Source organism: Lutra lutra, chromosome X (genome assembly GCF_902655055.1).
Source record: "Lutra lutra chromosome X, mLutLut1.2, whole genome shotgun sequence".
NCBI classification, from domain to species: Eukaryota; Metazoa; Chordata; class Mammalia; order Carnivora; family Mustelidae; genus Lutra; species Lutra lutra.
In genome coordinates, this window is record NC_062296.1 from 36,897,338 (window position 1) to 36,913,905 (window position 16,568).

Sequence of the window (16,568 nt, forward strand, 5' to 3'; positions counted from 1 at the left end):
TTAAAAAAATTAAAAAATTAAAAAACCTTGGAAGAGAAAAGGATTATGTTAAGTAGAATAAAACCAGTCACTTCAAAGTATTAAAATTCTTACCTTTTCTCCATGCTTTCCTGGTTTACCGGGGTAACCAGGATCACCAGGCAAACCCTTTAAAATATAGAGATCAGGGTGACATCAGCAAAAATGGTAGAGTAAGCGCAATGATGGGTATTTAGGAGAGCATGTATTGTGTGGAGCACTGGGTGTTATATGCAAACAATGAATCATGAAACACTACATCAAAAATAATTGACGACTGTATGGTGACTAACATAACATAATAAAAAAAAAATGGTAGAGTCAAGATGTCCAAACGCCCTCTTCTCCATAAAAGCAACAAAGAACACTGGCAAAAAATGGTCAGAGTCAACTTTTTTAGAACACTAGAAATTAACCAAAGGCTTATAGCAATCCAGGAAGTATTTGTTGGGGAAAACAAAATGACTTAATCTTGGTAAGATCACAGAGCTTTGTGACATTTTAACTTGCTCTAGTTCCAACACCCTTACTCAGCCCCATGGTATCCTTGAAAACCAACAGCTCACAATCAAGGTGAAAACCAGCAGCGTAGCAGCAAATGGAAGGGAAAGAACTAGGATGGAGCTTCTTCAAGTACCTATTCCCAAAGAGTTGTCATTTTTTGACCTGTCTGGTGACTATCTTTATTTGACCTAACTTGAGTTTTCCCAGTGAAAACAGAGAACAGTCTTTTTCCTGAAGATATCTGTCAAAACCAATCAGAGGTAATTATTGATTATCATGGCAGCCTAAACCATGAAACAAAGACCAATCTGTCAGGAGCTAAGGCCCTGAATTTGCCTCCCCTTAAACCATTTTATGTTAAAGTAATTTGTGATTATAGAGTTTACAAATTGAGGACTGCCTATTTAGCAAAATCATCTGGAAACCAATTTATCTTATTTTAAGACTTCCAACTTCTAATCTTGTTAAGAATTACTGCTTTCCTTCAGAATGGTCTCCAAAATTTCATCAAATTTTCTGTTCTTGAAACCTTTTTTTTTATTATGTTATGTTAGTCACCGCAGAAAACCTCTTTTAACATCTATTGTGCATACTCTTGATACTAAGGCTGCTTGAAATAATATTCCTAGACTTGCATGTTTTTATTTTCTACTTTATTTTGTAGTAATTATCTGTCAAAACTTTTATTGAAAAAAAAACTTATGTTCATACAAAATACTGTATGTGAATGTTTTGAGCAGTTTCATTCATAATGGCCCAAACTGGAAACAACCAAAATATCCTCCCCTGGACAAATGGATAAACAAATCTTGATACATCCCTACAAACAAATACTTCTCAGCGATAAAAGGAATGAACTATTGATAAAGAGTACAATGTATTATGCTATGTGAAAGAATCCTGATTCAGAAAGCTATATACAATATGACTACACTTAAATGACAATCTGGAATAAGGAATATCATAGGGATAGAAAATACATCAAATGCTGCCAGGGGCTTTGGGTGGTAAGGGAGAAGATGACTACAAAAGAATGTTGGGGGAACTTTTGAAGGTTATGGAACTGTTTTTGATTTTAAAGCTGATTATACAACTGTATGTGTTTGCCAAAATACACAGAACTGTACACTGAAAATGGCTCATTTTACTGTATACATGCTATATCTCAATAAATCTGACTTAAAAATCTGAACTTCGTTTTTTAACAAAGAAATTTTAAGTTTGTATTCAAAAGAGAAGGTATAATTTTCAGTCATAATAACTATTTCCAAACCCAAGCCTGTTTGCCATCCTGCGTCTCTAGAACCACATACAAATGTTATTTTGGGGGGTGAGGTGAAGGGGACAGGCTTTATCTACTCACTGGAATTCCTGGTTGGCCATTCTCTCCATCTTTGCCGGGTTTACCCTATAAGATTAAAAGAAATGCAAGAATATAAATTTGTTATTTAGGAAGTATGAGATTAAAGAACATAACAAACTTTATCCCTGCCTTGGACTATTAAGTAAACTTTTCAGACTTTGCTATTACAATAAATAAATGAATATGATATTCTGAGACAAAGAAAATAGGAATTAAGAGGAAAGAATAAAATTACACACACACAAACACATATTTAAAATTTTTTCCATAGAGAATTAGTGGTCATAGTACTTACTCTTTTGCCAGGCTCTCCTTGCTCACCCTTCTCACCTTTCACACCACCTGGAGGCCCCTGTACACACAAAAGCGGTTTAACACTGGTTCATGGAGTGCTATGTATCAGTACCAATTTACATTAAATGACATTAAAGAATTTTAGGTGACTTACTGGAGGACCACGTATCCCTGGAGGTCCAGGAAGCCCTCGGTCACCAGGAAGTCCCTACGCAGTAGTAGGGGAAAGGAAAGCAACGTTAATATTAGAGCTAGCTAAGAATACTTTTAACAAACTGAACTATAGGCTCATGTAGTATAACCAAAGATAATAGGATGTTTCTAATTCAAAGTTGAAATCTGCTAGGCAAAAGAACCAAGAGCCATCTCTGGTTAATTCAGTTCATTTCTAATGTATGTACAAGCTGAGTTTGGAGGTAAATAAAAAGACAACACTTGAAATGAAATTATTAATGATACATTTTATGAAAAGCAAGAATACCTAAAACTAGGAGATATAGGGTCTATATAACACACATACATTTTGGCAGAGAATTAAATGACCCAATCCATATTGATGGTAGAGTTTCAGTACAATTTGTCCTTAATTCTTAACTTTATTATTAGCATTTAAGTGAAACAACAATGTACACACTTTGTTCAAGGGTGGGTCACTGTGCTATAAAAGATATGTATGATCTCATCTATTCTATAGAAGCAAGGTATCAGATAATTATTTCTAAACATGACAATGGTTTATAATAGCATCTTTCTCTTTGTATATCAGTGAAATATAGAGAAGATAGTCATCTAAGACAATGACCATCGACCTTACCATGACCTAATTTTGTACCTAATTTTGTACATGCATTATTCATAATAGCCAAAAATGCAAACAATACAAATGTTCATCAACTGATAAAGGGATAAATAATATGTGGAATAGTCACACAAGGGAACATTATTCAGCCATAAAAAGAAATGAAGTACTGATACATGCTACAATATGGAAGAACGTGAAAACATACTAAGTAGAAGAAGCCAGACACAGAAGACCATATACTGTATGATTCTATTTATGTGAAGTGATCAGAGTCAAGAAATCTACAGAGCCAAAAAGTAGATTAGTGGTTGCCTAGGGCTGAGAGTTTGGGGAGAAATGAAGAGTAACAACAAATATGTATGGGGTTTGGAGGGTGGCTGATGAGAATGTTCTAAAATTAGATTGTAGTCATGGTTTCACTACCCTGTGAATACACAAAAAAGAATGGAATTGTACACTTTAAATGGGTGAACTGTATGGTATGTAAATTATATTTCAATAAAGCTCTTTAAAAATTTAATTATCTCAAACTCTTGTTATTTTTAAAGTACCTTCCATATAATTATGTTCCAGCTTATAATGCATTTTAATGGAATGCTGCTTTTATAGCAAAATGTTCATTGATTTCCTCTCTACATACTCACCTGATCTCCTTTCTGAAACTCTACATCAGTTGGTCTTTTCTGCTCACTGATCTGCCCAGGTGGCCCAGGGGGGCCCTGAAGACCTTGCTCACCCTGTTTGTAAGATTTAATAAGAAAGTAATATTTCGTAATTTACACAGACAATAATATAAAATGTAAGCTAAGTCAATTGCAAAAAGACAAGCTCAAATCATGAGGAAAGGATAAAACTGAGGGCTGCATAATCAACATTTTTCTATACTCACCTTTTCACCCTTGGGTCCCTGGAAATTTAAGCCCATATTCCCCTGAAGAGAGAGGTTTTAGTTTAAAATCTCATTGACACTAACAGAAAGAATTCACACCAAATAAAATGCACATAAAAGAAAATTACCTTTGGTCCTGGAAGTCCTGGTGGACCAGGAGGGCCCTAAGAAGAGAAGACACAGGGGAAAAAGGGATATATTAATAAGTTTATTAAAAAAAAGTATTCAGTTTCAAAATCATTATTTGGTTTCATAAAAAAATGAGGACTGAAAAAGTCCTTCAAAATAATATTTTCCTGTTTTTTTCTCAGATTTAAATTGATTTTAACAAGCCAAATGAATGTGGAGACTTCCTGTGACAGCATACAAGTGGGTAAGGGAAGAAATACAAGGATATATAGAGGCAGGGAGGTAACACAAGTGCCAAAAATTAATACAAAAGTTAACTGCAACAAACATATCAAATTTCTCATATCAGAATTACAGGTAAATAAATTTGGTGTCTTAAGGAAATTAAATCTCTAGTTCTAAAAGCATCCATTTACTTTTTTAGTTCAGTTTTAATTTTATGTGGCCTTTGAAATGTTTCAAGGCTTGAAAAGTTAAACAGGCATTTGTTTGCCCTAGTATATCACCTCTTTGATCTCAATGGACCTATTCATTTACATACTGTACTCTGGTGGCATTTCTAAGACTTTGCTTCACCTGTTGAATCAGGGTTAATTGAAGGAACATTCAGGAATGCAGAGTGAATCAGTTATATAGCCACAAGAGTTGAGGAAATTCAAGATGTAACAACACACCCAGGGTATACTGATGTTGTAACAACAGAGTTAGGAAAAAGTGCCATAGTCCAGAGTCTCATGCTTTGCAAGATGTCTACCACCAAAACAGACTAAACAAAGGGGTTTTCTAATCCTCTCATAGATATTTCCAGGAAAGCAGAAATCAGTCTTTCTGGTAGATTCTTTTAGTATTTACCAAATGTTATTTCCTTCATTCAAGAATAGAGAACCAATTATCACAAGCAAAACTGTGCAATCTATAAAGGTATAATGAAAACTGTCACTTAAATATATGGTAGATGAGAGATGGAGTGGCACATGAAAAATTACTTTGACTGAAGTCCAATTTTCTTGCCCTTTTAAGAAGCAAAGTTCTAAGTCCAAAACATGACTTGAATGAAATCAAAGTATTTCAGGGGCAAAAATACTCAGAATTTAATTACAGTAGAAAGTATGAGTGACCACAGAAGTAGTAAAGAAAACTAGCTGCGTAGTCAAGCTCTTTAGACGTTTTTGCTTTTTTTCTAGAATACACAAATCCTTATCCCATTGCAGAGTGACTCATTACCCTCACCAATCCGACTGTTTTGTCACAGGCCCCTCAGAAATGAGAGCCAACTTTTTTTCCTGAATACCCATTTTTGTTCCTCTTAAACAGAAAACAGCAGTTTGAAGAAACACATTTCATCAAGTGACTAGAGAACTGCCCTAGAAGACTTAATGCAATGGCTAGAATCAGCTTCAACACTGACACATCAAGAGGTAACCAATGAAATATTTTATTTAAAATCTTTCCTTTTATGTACCTCATTTTTCCACATCTATAAAATGAAGCTATAACTTAGCATGTATATCGTTTACCATAGCATTTTAAAATATCCTATAAATTAAAAAAAGAAATGTTTAGTGGCACCTGGGTGGCTCAGTCCATTAAGCAACTGCCTTCGGCTCTAGTCATGATCTTGGACTCCCAGGATCGAGCCCCTTGTCGGCTCCCTGCTCAGGGGGAGGTTTGCTTCTCCTTCTGCCTCTCCCCCAGCTTGTGCGCTCTCTCTCTCTCTCTCTCTCAAGTAAATAAGTAATATTTAAAAATAAAAATAGGGTGTCTGGGTGGCTCAGTTGGTTAAATGTCTGCCTTTGGCTCAGGTCATGATCCCAGAGTTCTGGGATCAAGCCCCTCATCAGGCTTTCTGCCCAGTGGGGAGCCTGCTTCTCCCTCTCTCTCTGCCTGCTGCTCTTCCTACTTGTGCTCTCTTTCTATGTCAAATGGGTGAATAAAATCTTTAAGAAATAAAATAAAAAATATAGATTGTAAACATTGAAAATACATTATACTTTCAAGTAGTAGAAATAATATTACTATTCCTGAGAGAAATTTTTTTTAAAGTAGGAGAAATGAAATTACAGAAGCAAGCTTACCATCAAACCTGGTGGTCCTGGGGGACCAATTGGCCCTGGTAAACCAATGGGACCAGCTGGGCCCTGTTATAAAGGAAGTAAAGAAAAGGATGAAAAAAAAACCCTCTCACTGTATCAAGCAAAGAACTAAATGAATGAAATTTTAACTTAAGTAATTGTCAGAATTTGGTTATACAATTCTACAATTCTGCAGTATTATAAGCAGAATTTTAAAATGTATAAGAATAAAAGGATTAAGTAACTATAAAGAATTTCAACTAAAAAGAATGGCTACAGCTTTTACAAAAAGTTTTAGAAAACTTTTTACTTTTACAGTGGCAGATAACAAACAGAGGACAAACACATATAAGGAAGTTTTATAAAATAAAGTGATAAAGATGGGTGTTTAGTGGGCTTTTATGCCAGAAATGGGAAGAGAAGGACTACCAGTTTCCAGGTGGCTTTTCTATTTTAAAGTAAAAAATAACTATGTATTTACCCAAAGAAAATGAAAACACTAATTTGAAAATGTATATGCACCCCTATGTTTATTGCAGCATTATTTATAATAGCCAAGATATGGAAGTAACTCAAGTGTCCAACCATAGCTGAATGGATAAAGATGTGTTGTGTGCATCCATGCACACACGTGCGCACACACACTAGATTACTCAGGCATAAAAAAGAATGAAATCTTGCCATTTGCTGTAACAACATGGATAGATCTAGAGGGTATAGTGCTAAGTAAAATGAGTTAGAGAAAGATAAATACTACAGGATTTCAGTCATTATGTGGAATTCAAATTGAGAATTTAATCAAACAGAAAAATTAAAGAGACAATAAAAAAAGAACAGATTCTTAAAGAGAACAAACTGATGGTGCCAGAGAGGACACAGATGAGGGACTGGGTGAAATAAGTGAAACAGATGAAGAGTACACTTATTGTGATAAATACAGAATTGTGGAATCATTATATTGTACACCTGCAATGAATATAACATTGTATGTTAATAATACTAGAATAAAACTTTTTTTTAAATTTCAAAGGATGTAAAAAATTAATGAAATTAAATAAAAAATAAATAAGATTAAAGACAAGGAAGTGAGAATAACTGAGACAACAAATAAGGGAATGATGTAACTCTTGTGGAACACAATTTGGCGTCTTAAAAAGCTGAAAATTTGACTTCAGTGAAATCCAGCAATTCCATATCTAGATATAAATCCTGGATTATTTTGTAATTTTAAAAAATTCCTGAACAACCAAATATTTAATAATAGATCAGAGAAACAAACTGTAGTATGTTCACACAATGTTATGTCATATGGAAGTGAAACTGAAATAACTACAGTCACATACAATAATATGGATATATCTTAATATATCAGATTGGAGGGGGAGACGAACCATGAGAGACTATGGACTCTGGGAAACAAACTGAGGGTTTTGGAGGGGTGGGGGGTGGGGGATAGGTGAGCCTGGTGGTGGTTATTAAGGAGGGCACATATTTCATGGAGCACTGGGTATGGTGCATAAACAATGAATTCTGGAATACTGAAAAAATAAAGTTAAAAATATTTATATCAAATAGAAAAAGTTACAGAAAACTATATAAATTTTTATGTTATTTTAAAAGGAAAATCAAACACTCTAGAGATACATGTATTTATGACAAAACTATCTTTAAGAAACAACAGAAAACTCAAAATGGTACTTCTATCTTGGTAGAATGCAAAAGGCTGTGACTGTCAAGGAAACCCCAGGTTGATTCAAAATTATTTGAAATGTTCTCATTCTTAAATGTTATTTTGGATTCATAGATGTTCATTTGGCAGCTATGCTTCATAACATACATATATTTTGTATGTATTCTGCTACATTTTCAAATATTACATAACTAAAAATTATAAGGGATAAAGGGCAAGATTGAGACTACTTACGAGCACATGGATGGGTTTTGTCAAGCATGGAATGAGTTGGTAGTTAATGAAAAAATTCCCCAACACTGTATCTCACTAATCAAATATTAGAAAGTACTGATATTTTTTGGCAAAGGGATCAATCTTTGTGAAATATAAACCTCAAGAAAGTGACTACCTGATCTATAAATACTCAAAAGATGTTGCTCTCTTTATGCATGTTATCTATAGACTAACATAACTTTTTTTCTTAAGATTATACTTGATGGGGGTGCCTGGGTGGTTCAGTCGCTGAGCATCTGCCTTCAGCTCAGGTCATGATCCCAGTGTCCTGGGATCAAGCCGCAGGTCGGGCTCCCTGCTCCAGGGGAAGCTTGCTTCTCTCTCTCCTACTCCCCCTACTTCTGTTCCCTCTCTTGCTGTGTCTCTTTCTGTCAAATAAATAAATAAAATCTTTAAATAAAAGATTATACTTGATGTTCAGCATACATAAATTTTATTCCTTCAGCCTTCAAAATATGTTCATATGTTATACATAACTGTGTTACAAATGATGTCTTCTAATATCTTAAATGAGAGTCCTACAATTTTTATTTTTAATCAGACCATTTACAGTTATCAGGACTACTCCTACCACCTACTGATCCTCAGAGCAGAAGAAAAAGAATACGGAAGTGTCTTTCTGCTGCCAAACCCCAAAACAAAAATTTCCATGGAAACTGGATAGAAAGATAAAAGAACAAAGCAGTCCTTTATAAAATTCTCCCTGGTCCAGATTACTTTTATTTTCAGGTATGAGGTACATGCAATGTCTATCAAACTTCAGATAATTTCCGTAACTAAAATAGAGGGAACTAAAGACTGAAGGAAAAAAATGATACTGTGATCTGATTTAATTAATAAAGAAAAGAAGAAAATCACTGGATACTTACTTGTATTCCAGGAGGGCCTGGATATCCCGGATTACCCTTTGGTCCTGGCAGTGATGACATAATTATACTGCCTGGTTCTCCCTGAAAGAAATCATCAGTGGAAGTTGTAACAGTTATGACACATGAAAACGGGCAAGAGCACAAAAAAAAAATCTGAAAATTAAATCTGTCATATAAATGTTCTGAAGATTAGGCTATCTCAGTAATTAACATGAATAAATTTACCTTTTAAAGGGAAATGGGGAAGTGGCCAGAATACACTGAAGTATAACCGATTTATTAAAAAAGCCTGTGGTACCTTCAGTTACTCATTCATTAAAAAACATTTATTAATTATTACTATTTTCCAAGAACTGTTAGGCTCTGAATATTCAGTAGTGAAGGAGATAAACAAGACCTCTGTCCTCATGGTGATATCAATGTACTGGCTTTGAGATGCAGATCATAACATGTAAACAAGACGACAAAAGGTTCAGTTAAAGGCTATGGAGAAAAATAACATGGTACATGATAAAGAAATTGGAGAACTGAAAAGAAGTGATAATTATGTGACATGATAGAGGCACTAATTATTGTTATAATGGCAACCATAATATATAAATGTATCAAATTAACATGTTACATACCTTAAATTTATACAGTGTTACACATTAAATATATTTCATTTAAAAAAAGATATAGTGGAAAAATAAGTTTGGGTAGTCGAAAAAGGGCAATCCATGAAGGCAACATGGAGGCTGAGAACTAAAGGATAATCAGGAGTCAGCCAGGTAAAAATGGGTTAAGAGTATTAGATAGTTGAAGTAGCAACTACAAAGGTCCCAAAAAATGAAGAGCTTGGTACATTCAAATGACTTCATGCAGACCAGTGTGATCAGTGAGCCAAGGGAAAAGTGGTTTAAAGAGAAGTCTGGAAATGTAAGCAGGGTCCAGAACATGCAGGTCTTACAGGCCTTGAAAAAGAATATGGACTGTATCTCAGATGCAGTGGGAAGCCCTTGAAAGTTTATATGCAGTGAGATTAAATTACTGGTTTATGTTTTTAAAAGGTCATTCTTGAGTATTTAATCTAGAATAAGTCAAGCTGTGAGGTGAGGGATAGTAGTGGGAAAAAAAAAGACTAATTAAGAAGAAGCTATTATAATAGTCCAGATGAGACAATATGGTTAGTGTGGTGGCACTGGAGATGGAGACAAGTAGATGAATTTAAGATACATTTTATAGGCAAAATTAACAGTATTTAGTGATAGAATGGAATGAGGAGGTGTGTGAAGGAGTAGAAGATGTAAATACTAACTTTCAGGTTTCGGGGGTCTGGGTTAACTTTGAACATGTTAATTTGAATGTCTCAGAGATATCTGAGTAGAGACGTCAGGGAGGCAGTTTAATACATGCATCTAATGCATAAGAAAAGTCTAGAGATATAAATGTAGGTATTCAGTAGCTAGAGAGTAAACAATACCATGAGTTTTAACAATATTGCTAGGCAGAGAAGAGAAAAAGGGGTCAGAACTGTGTCCTGATACCTGCTACATAGAATAGAATGAGCTCCTATAGCAGACTGTGATGAACAAAGAGATACAGGAGAAAAATCATGAAAGGGTAGTGTCACAGAAGTCAGGGAAAAAGAGCATTTCTAGAGGGAGCAGATGGTCAACTGCACCAAAATGTGATAGGAACTGAAAGTATCAGAGAAGAAACTTGAGGGGCGCCTGGCTGGCTCAGTCAGTTAAGTGTCTGCCTTCAGCTCAGGTCATGATCCCAGGGTACTATGATCAAGCCTGGTGTCGGGCTCCCCGCTCAGGGGGGAGTCTGCTTTTCCCTTTCCCTCTGCCCCTACCCCCGCTCATGCTCCTTCTCTCTCTCAAATAAAATCTTTAAAAAAAAAGAAAAAGAAAAGAAGAAAAGAAAATTAAGTCTGATATACACATTTACAAGTGTATCAGCACACAGAAGATACTTCCATGGAACAAAGGAGATTACTTAAGGAGGGCTTATAGGTAACCACACAATTTGTAGAAACATCTATTTTAAGGCAAAAGTCAAGAGACATTATCTGATTGAAGCTGCAAGCTTTCTGAATATCTTATTCAAAATGTTACTTTCCTAGTATGAGATGCTTACCTTCATACCTGGGATCCCAGGAGGTCCCTATTATTAAAAAGAAAAGGATTATTTTATATATATGAGAGGGGTGCGAGCAAAAGAACACACTGCTTTCCAAATAGAGTCAATTAAATAGATTACTGTAGGGTCATTCTAAGTAAACAGTATCTTAGGATACATAAAGATGACATTTATATTAAATACAACAGAATCCTTGCTTTTATCCAGCACAGAGCTGTATTACCAACTTCTTTTAAAAAGAATCTTTTTATATTTTTCTAGTTTTCAATATACTACTTTGCTCCACACAAATGGACTGAGCTCACTTTCTACACTTCTGCTTCAGTCAATTCCTGTGTTCATTATAATCTCAAATTGTATAACTTACTGGAGGACCCTGTAAACCAGGAAAACCGGGACTGCCTGGAAATCCACGTTCTCCCTAGGAGTTAAAAATAAAAGAGTATGCAAGAACAAGAAACAAAGCATAACTATGCCAACAAACAATAAGTTGTTGAAAAGATTCCTGTAAGTCATTCTGAAACATGCCAGGTTGCCAAAAACTCATTATCCTTCCCTTTCCAATTACTTCAATATCAACTGTCCATATCAGTTCAGCTTTCTAAGATACTTTTATCCCTACTCATCAATCCTAATCAGAAATAAAGAAAAAATCTTCTACCCCAGTCATTTTCTTCTGACAAATCCATTTTGAGATGATCACACCAAAGACTCCTGGCCATCATCACATTTAATAGTTAATGATTTATCTCAATTTCCTGCCCATGCATTATATAGATTCTTATTTTAACTGCCCTATCGCATTTTTCTTTTATTGTAAGCTATTTCAAATTATTTTTGTAAAGAGGAAAAGATGGTAAGAAAGAATGCCATTAGTATCACCAAAAGGACAATAACAGCAATAGTTCTGGCAATTGCAGGTCATTATGTTTTCTAGGCACCCGATTTTTCTCACTCACTATTGTAAAGTACTAATATGGACACTTGGTTTAGAAAACAAAAGTAAAATTGCTGTAGAAGAACCCCAATGCAATCTCATTTCTAATGTCTACATGCTATAGTAATCCTAGACACATCCTTCTCAAAGGCTTAAAAGAGTAAGATTATTACAGCTGTGGGCCTTTGAATTACTTTGTCCAGTACTCCTCTCTCCATCACTTTTTACATATGTAAAAAACTGGCCCAGACACCTGTACATCAAGTTTAGAAGACAGAAAACAAAAGAACCCATGTATTCTGATTCCATCTCTAGGGCTCATTCTATTAGTTTCATAGTAAGAAATATTAAAAAATATTAATCTGAAAGTATACTTAATAAATTCCATTTAAAAATTTGTTGCTCACATAATGGGGGGCCTCACACATAAACTAATCATGAGATCTGCTAAGGTGCTGCTTTATAAAAAGAAAGAAAAGATCCCTTTCATCATATAGCAGACTATATGCATTGTGGATACATTGGTCTTCAAATTTAAAATTTTGGCTAGTGGTCTTTTTGTTGCTCAAGGCCTGCTGGCAAATAAACAAATAACCAGAATAGGCACAAGAATGTAGCCCACTTTAAAAGCAATGTTCCATGCAAACTACTCCACGTTAGTCCTGTCACTGTAAGGCTGCCCCAGCTGAAATGAAGAACTCATGTAAGCCTCACAAATCCCCATCCCCCAAAAATGTTGTTGTTGGCAAAGGTCACAGTGACCTGGAGCAATACTGGAGGTAAAAATAATTTTATTGCCTTCACGTATATATTGCAACAATTATCACAAAATACAGTCTTCATAATACAAAATAGTTTGTTCAAGTTATTTTAAATATGTACCCTAATACAACATCTGACACATGCCATTAAGTTAGAAGGATCAAAGATATTTCATGAACAATTCCACAGAATATCATGTGCAGAATGGAAAATGCCAAAAGGATATATAGAAAATAAAAACATTGCATTAATAGACAGGAAAATGAAAAAAGTGAGGGAATAAGAACAGAGGCTATAATAAACAATCTGTCAAAAAAGCAAATTTTTCTCATTTTTTATCCTTGCTATCATCTTATAATAAATTCAAACAGTTGAAAGGTAAGAAAAGTGGGTTGGAAAAATGTTTTTTCATATGTAAGGTTTTATTTTTCTTTTTAAATACTAAATTCTTCATTTTAGCTGATGGAGAAGAGTTTCCATTTTCATACTAATAGTTTATAGTAAAAGTTAATGTCCTGTATTACAGGTAGATTTTTAGGATTTTTCTTAAGTTATTAGGCAAGGTAAAAAAATTCAAAAACACGAATTTTTGAAATCTTACATTGTACCTAGTTTTAAAAAAGGCAAAGGTAATGAATGACATTCATTAAGTATTACTCTTAACAACTAACATAATATTTGAAACTTATATACCCTAATTCCTTTTTAACTCTCATCCTACTTTACACTAAAGTCAAAATAGGATTCAGTAAATAATCTTCAATCTAATGCAATATCTCAGCTGACTATCCATGTCTAAAGAATTATTGATCTTTCAATATATTGAAATTTTTTTTTTATTTATTTTTTATTTTTTTTTAAGATTTTTTATTTATTTATTTATTTGACAGAGAGAGATCACAAGTAGACGGAGAGGCAGGCAGAGAGAGAGAGAGAGGGAAGCAGGCTTCTTGCTGAGCAGAGAGCCCGATGTGGGACTCGATCCCAGGACCCTGAGATCATGACCTGAGCCGAAGGCAGCGGCTTAACCCACTGAGCCACCCAGGCGCCCTCAATATATTGAAAATTTTAACACAAAACATATCTTATATATGTCTTAGACGCAAAGCTAAAATATCTCTAATATTCTTCATACTGATTTCCTTAAACATTAAAATCTATTATTATCAAGCATATTGCCCAAGATTAAGGTGAAAAAAAAATCTCACCTTGGTTCCATTGCATCCAGGGATACCTTGAGGTCCTGGGGCCCCATCATGGCCTGGCATTCCCTTTGAAAAGGGTTATAACACATATATAATATTTCTTAGAATACTTTTGAAGGAATTTTCAATTAAAAAGCCAAATTCTACTTACAGGAAGACCTGGTGTCCCTGGAAATCCAGGAAGTCCAGGAGGACCCTATAATAAGAAAGAAATTCCTTGAACCAAACAACAATCAGTAAGAATAAAATTATATCCTACCTAAGGAAGTTACAAAAAGTACATTTAGAATAGCAATGGACAAATGTGTCTCATTGATAATTACCATTCGCTTTCTATAAAGAAAAAAAACCCTCCTACATGTATTTAAAAGTCTCTTCCTTGGAAACTATCGAAAAAACTCCTATTTGAGGGAGCACTGTCTTCATTGCACTTACTTAGCAGGAGTGGGCAAATTCATGGAATAAATGTCTTTCCTAAAAGATAAAGTGGTTGTCCCAGGTTTGTGATGAATACTGAATTTAGCAGGGGATGGGTAAGTGGCAAATATATCTGCTCCTGTGAACGTCAGTGTGATTGCTCCAAAAATTCTTCAAATTTCCCTGTCAGAATTGGCAAAAATACAAGTTTGACAATATTCTCTGTAGGTGAGACTCTGTGAAAGAGGTACTCTTACACACAGCTAATGGGATTCAAATATCATGGAGAGAAATTTGAAGTAGCTAGCAAAATTACACGGTTTTACCTTTTGAAGCAACCCACTTCTAAGAACCTATCCCAAAGCTACACTAGAAATTATGAAACAAAATCTGAATTTCAAGGTTACTGATTACAGAATTGTTACAACTAAAGTTTAGAAATACCACATAGGGGTGCCTGGGTGGCTCATTAGGTTGGGCATTTGCCTTTAGCTCAGGACATGATCCTCAAGTCCTGGGATTGAGCCCCACGTTGGGCTCCCTGCTCATTGGGGAGTCTGCTTCTCCTTCCCCCTGCTCATGGATGCACTCTCTGTCCCTCTTAGTCTCTCTCCCTCCCTCTCAAATAAATAAATAAATAAATCACATCTTAAAAAAAAAAAGAGAGAGAGAAATGGCTATGGTGAGTGTTGTGAAATGTATAAGCCTGATGATTCACAGACCTGTACCCCTGATGTACACAGCCTGTAACATATAATACATTATACATTAATAAAAATAATTAAAAGAAATCACCATATAACCATAATTATTGCTAAACACTAGAAACAATAGGGGCATGACTAAATAAATTATGGCACATCCACATAATGTAAACCTATACAGCCCTTAAAAAGAATGAGAAAGATTTCTGTGCACTGAAATATGTAGTAATCTCCAGGACACAATGTTAAGTAAAAGAAAGTGTAAGTAGCATATATAATATGCAATACTTTTATAAGAAGGGTGAAGACACTAAACAGTGAAAAGATAAACAAAAAATAATAAAAATAACCACATCTATCTTTGGGGTAAATACCCAATAGTGCAATGGCAGGGTCATAGGGAAGCTCTATTTTTAATTTCTTAAGGAATCTCCACACTGTTTTCCAAAGTGGCTGCACCAACTTGCATTCCCACCAACAGTGTAAGAGGGTTACCCTTTCTCCACATCCCCTCCAACACACGTAGTTTACTGTCTCCTTAATTTTGGCCATTCTAACTGGTGTAAAGTGGTATCTCAATGTGGTTTTGATTTGAATCTCCCTGATGGCTAGTGATGATGAACATTTTTTCATGTGTCTGATAGCCATCTGTATGTCTTTGGAGAAGTGTCTGTTCATGTCAAAGATACAGATGTAGTGAAAAGAAGGGCCATCTATACCCCAATGTTCATAGCAGCAATGGCCACGGTCACCAAACTGTGGAAAGAACCAAGATGCCCTTCAACAGATGAATGGATACGGAAGATGTGGTCCATATACACTATGGAGTATTATGCCTCTATCAGAAAGGATGAATACCTAACTTTTATATCAACATGGATGGGACTGGAAGAGATTATGCTGAGTGAAATAAGTCAAGCAGAGAAAGTCAATTAGCATATGGTTTCACTTATTTCTGGAGCATAAAAAATAACACGGAGGACATGGGGAGATGGAGAGGAGAAGGGAGTTGAGGGAAATTGGCGGGGAGATGAACCATGAGAGACTAACGGACTCTGAAAAATAATATGAGGGTTTTGAAGGGGGTGGGAAGGTAGGTAAGCCTGGTGTTGGGTATTATGGAGGGCACATATTGCATGGAGCACTGGGTGTGGTGCATAAACCATGAATTCTGTTACACTGAAAAGAAATTAAAAAAATAAAAAATTAAAAAAAATTACGTCTAATGAGAAAAAGGTAGAGGCAAGAGGAAAAACAATGGGGGAATGGCAAGAATGGGTAGGAAGCATCTCTGACTATACCATTATTAGAAAACAATGTAAATATTTTAAATAATTAAAACTAACAAGTAAGAAGAGGCAAAAAGAGAAAACTGTTAAAAATTGAAAACAAACTGGAACCAATGAACTTAATATATATCTGGTTGTTGACATAAACCATGCAAAGAAAAAAATTACTTCAAGTACCTTTAAAACAGATATTTCACCTGTACTTTATTAGTGAAACCAGT

At 35.0% G+C, this 16,568-nt stretch overlaps 1 protein-coding gene across 4 annotated transcripts in view; it reads right to left on the reverse strand.

Annotated features, from left to right (window-relative positions):
* The window catches only part of COL4A5 (collagen type IV alpha 5 chain), a 231,314-nt gene that overhangs the window by 96,109 nt on the left and 118,637 nt on the right, over positions 1–16,568 (reverse strand). For all 4 annotated transcript variants that reach the window (XM_047715739.1, XM_047715736.1, XM_047715735.1 and 1 more), the window contains exons 5-17: positions 14,089–14,133; positions 13,941–14,003; positions 11,401–11,454; positions 11,031–11,057; positions 8,907–8,987; positions 6,075–6,137; positions 3,999–4,034; positions 3,871–3,912; positions 3,626–3,718; positions 2,334–2,387; positions 2,181–2,237; positions 1,886–1,930; positions 94–147 (exon numbers count right to left, since the gene is read on the reverse strand). In XM_047715739.1, coding sequence (XP_047571695.1) covers positions 94–147; positions 1,886–1,930; positions 2,181–2,237; positions 2,334–2,387; positions 3,626–3,718; positions 3,871–3,912; positions 3,999–4,034; positions 6,075–6,137; positions 8,907–8,987; positions 11,031–11,057; positions 11,401–11,454; positions 13,941–14,003; positions 14,089–14,133 — 714 coding nt within the window. The remainder of the gene's footprint in view (positions 1–93; positions 148–1,885; positions 1,931–2,180; positions 2,238–2,333; positions 2,388–3,625; positions 3,719–3,870; positions 3,913–3,998; positions 4,035–6,074; positions 6,138–8,906; positions 8,988–11,030; positions 11,058–11,400; positions 11,455–13,940; positions 14,004–14,088; positions 14,134–16,568) is intronic.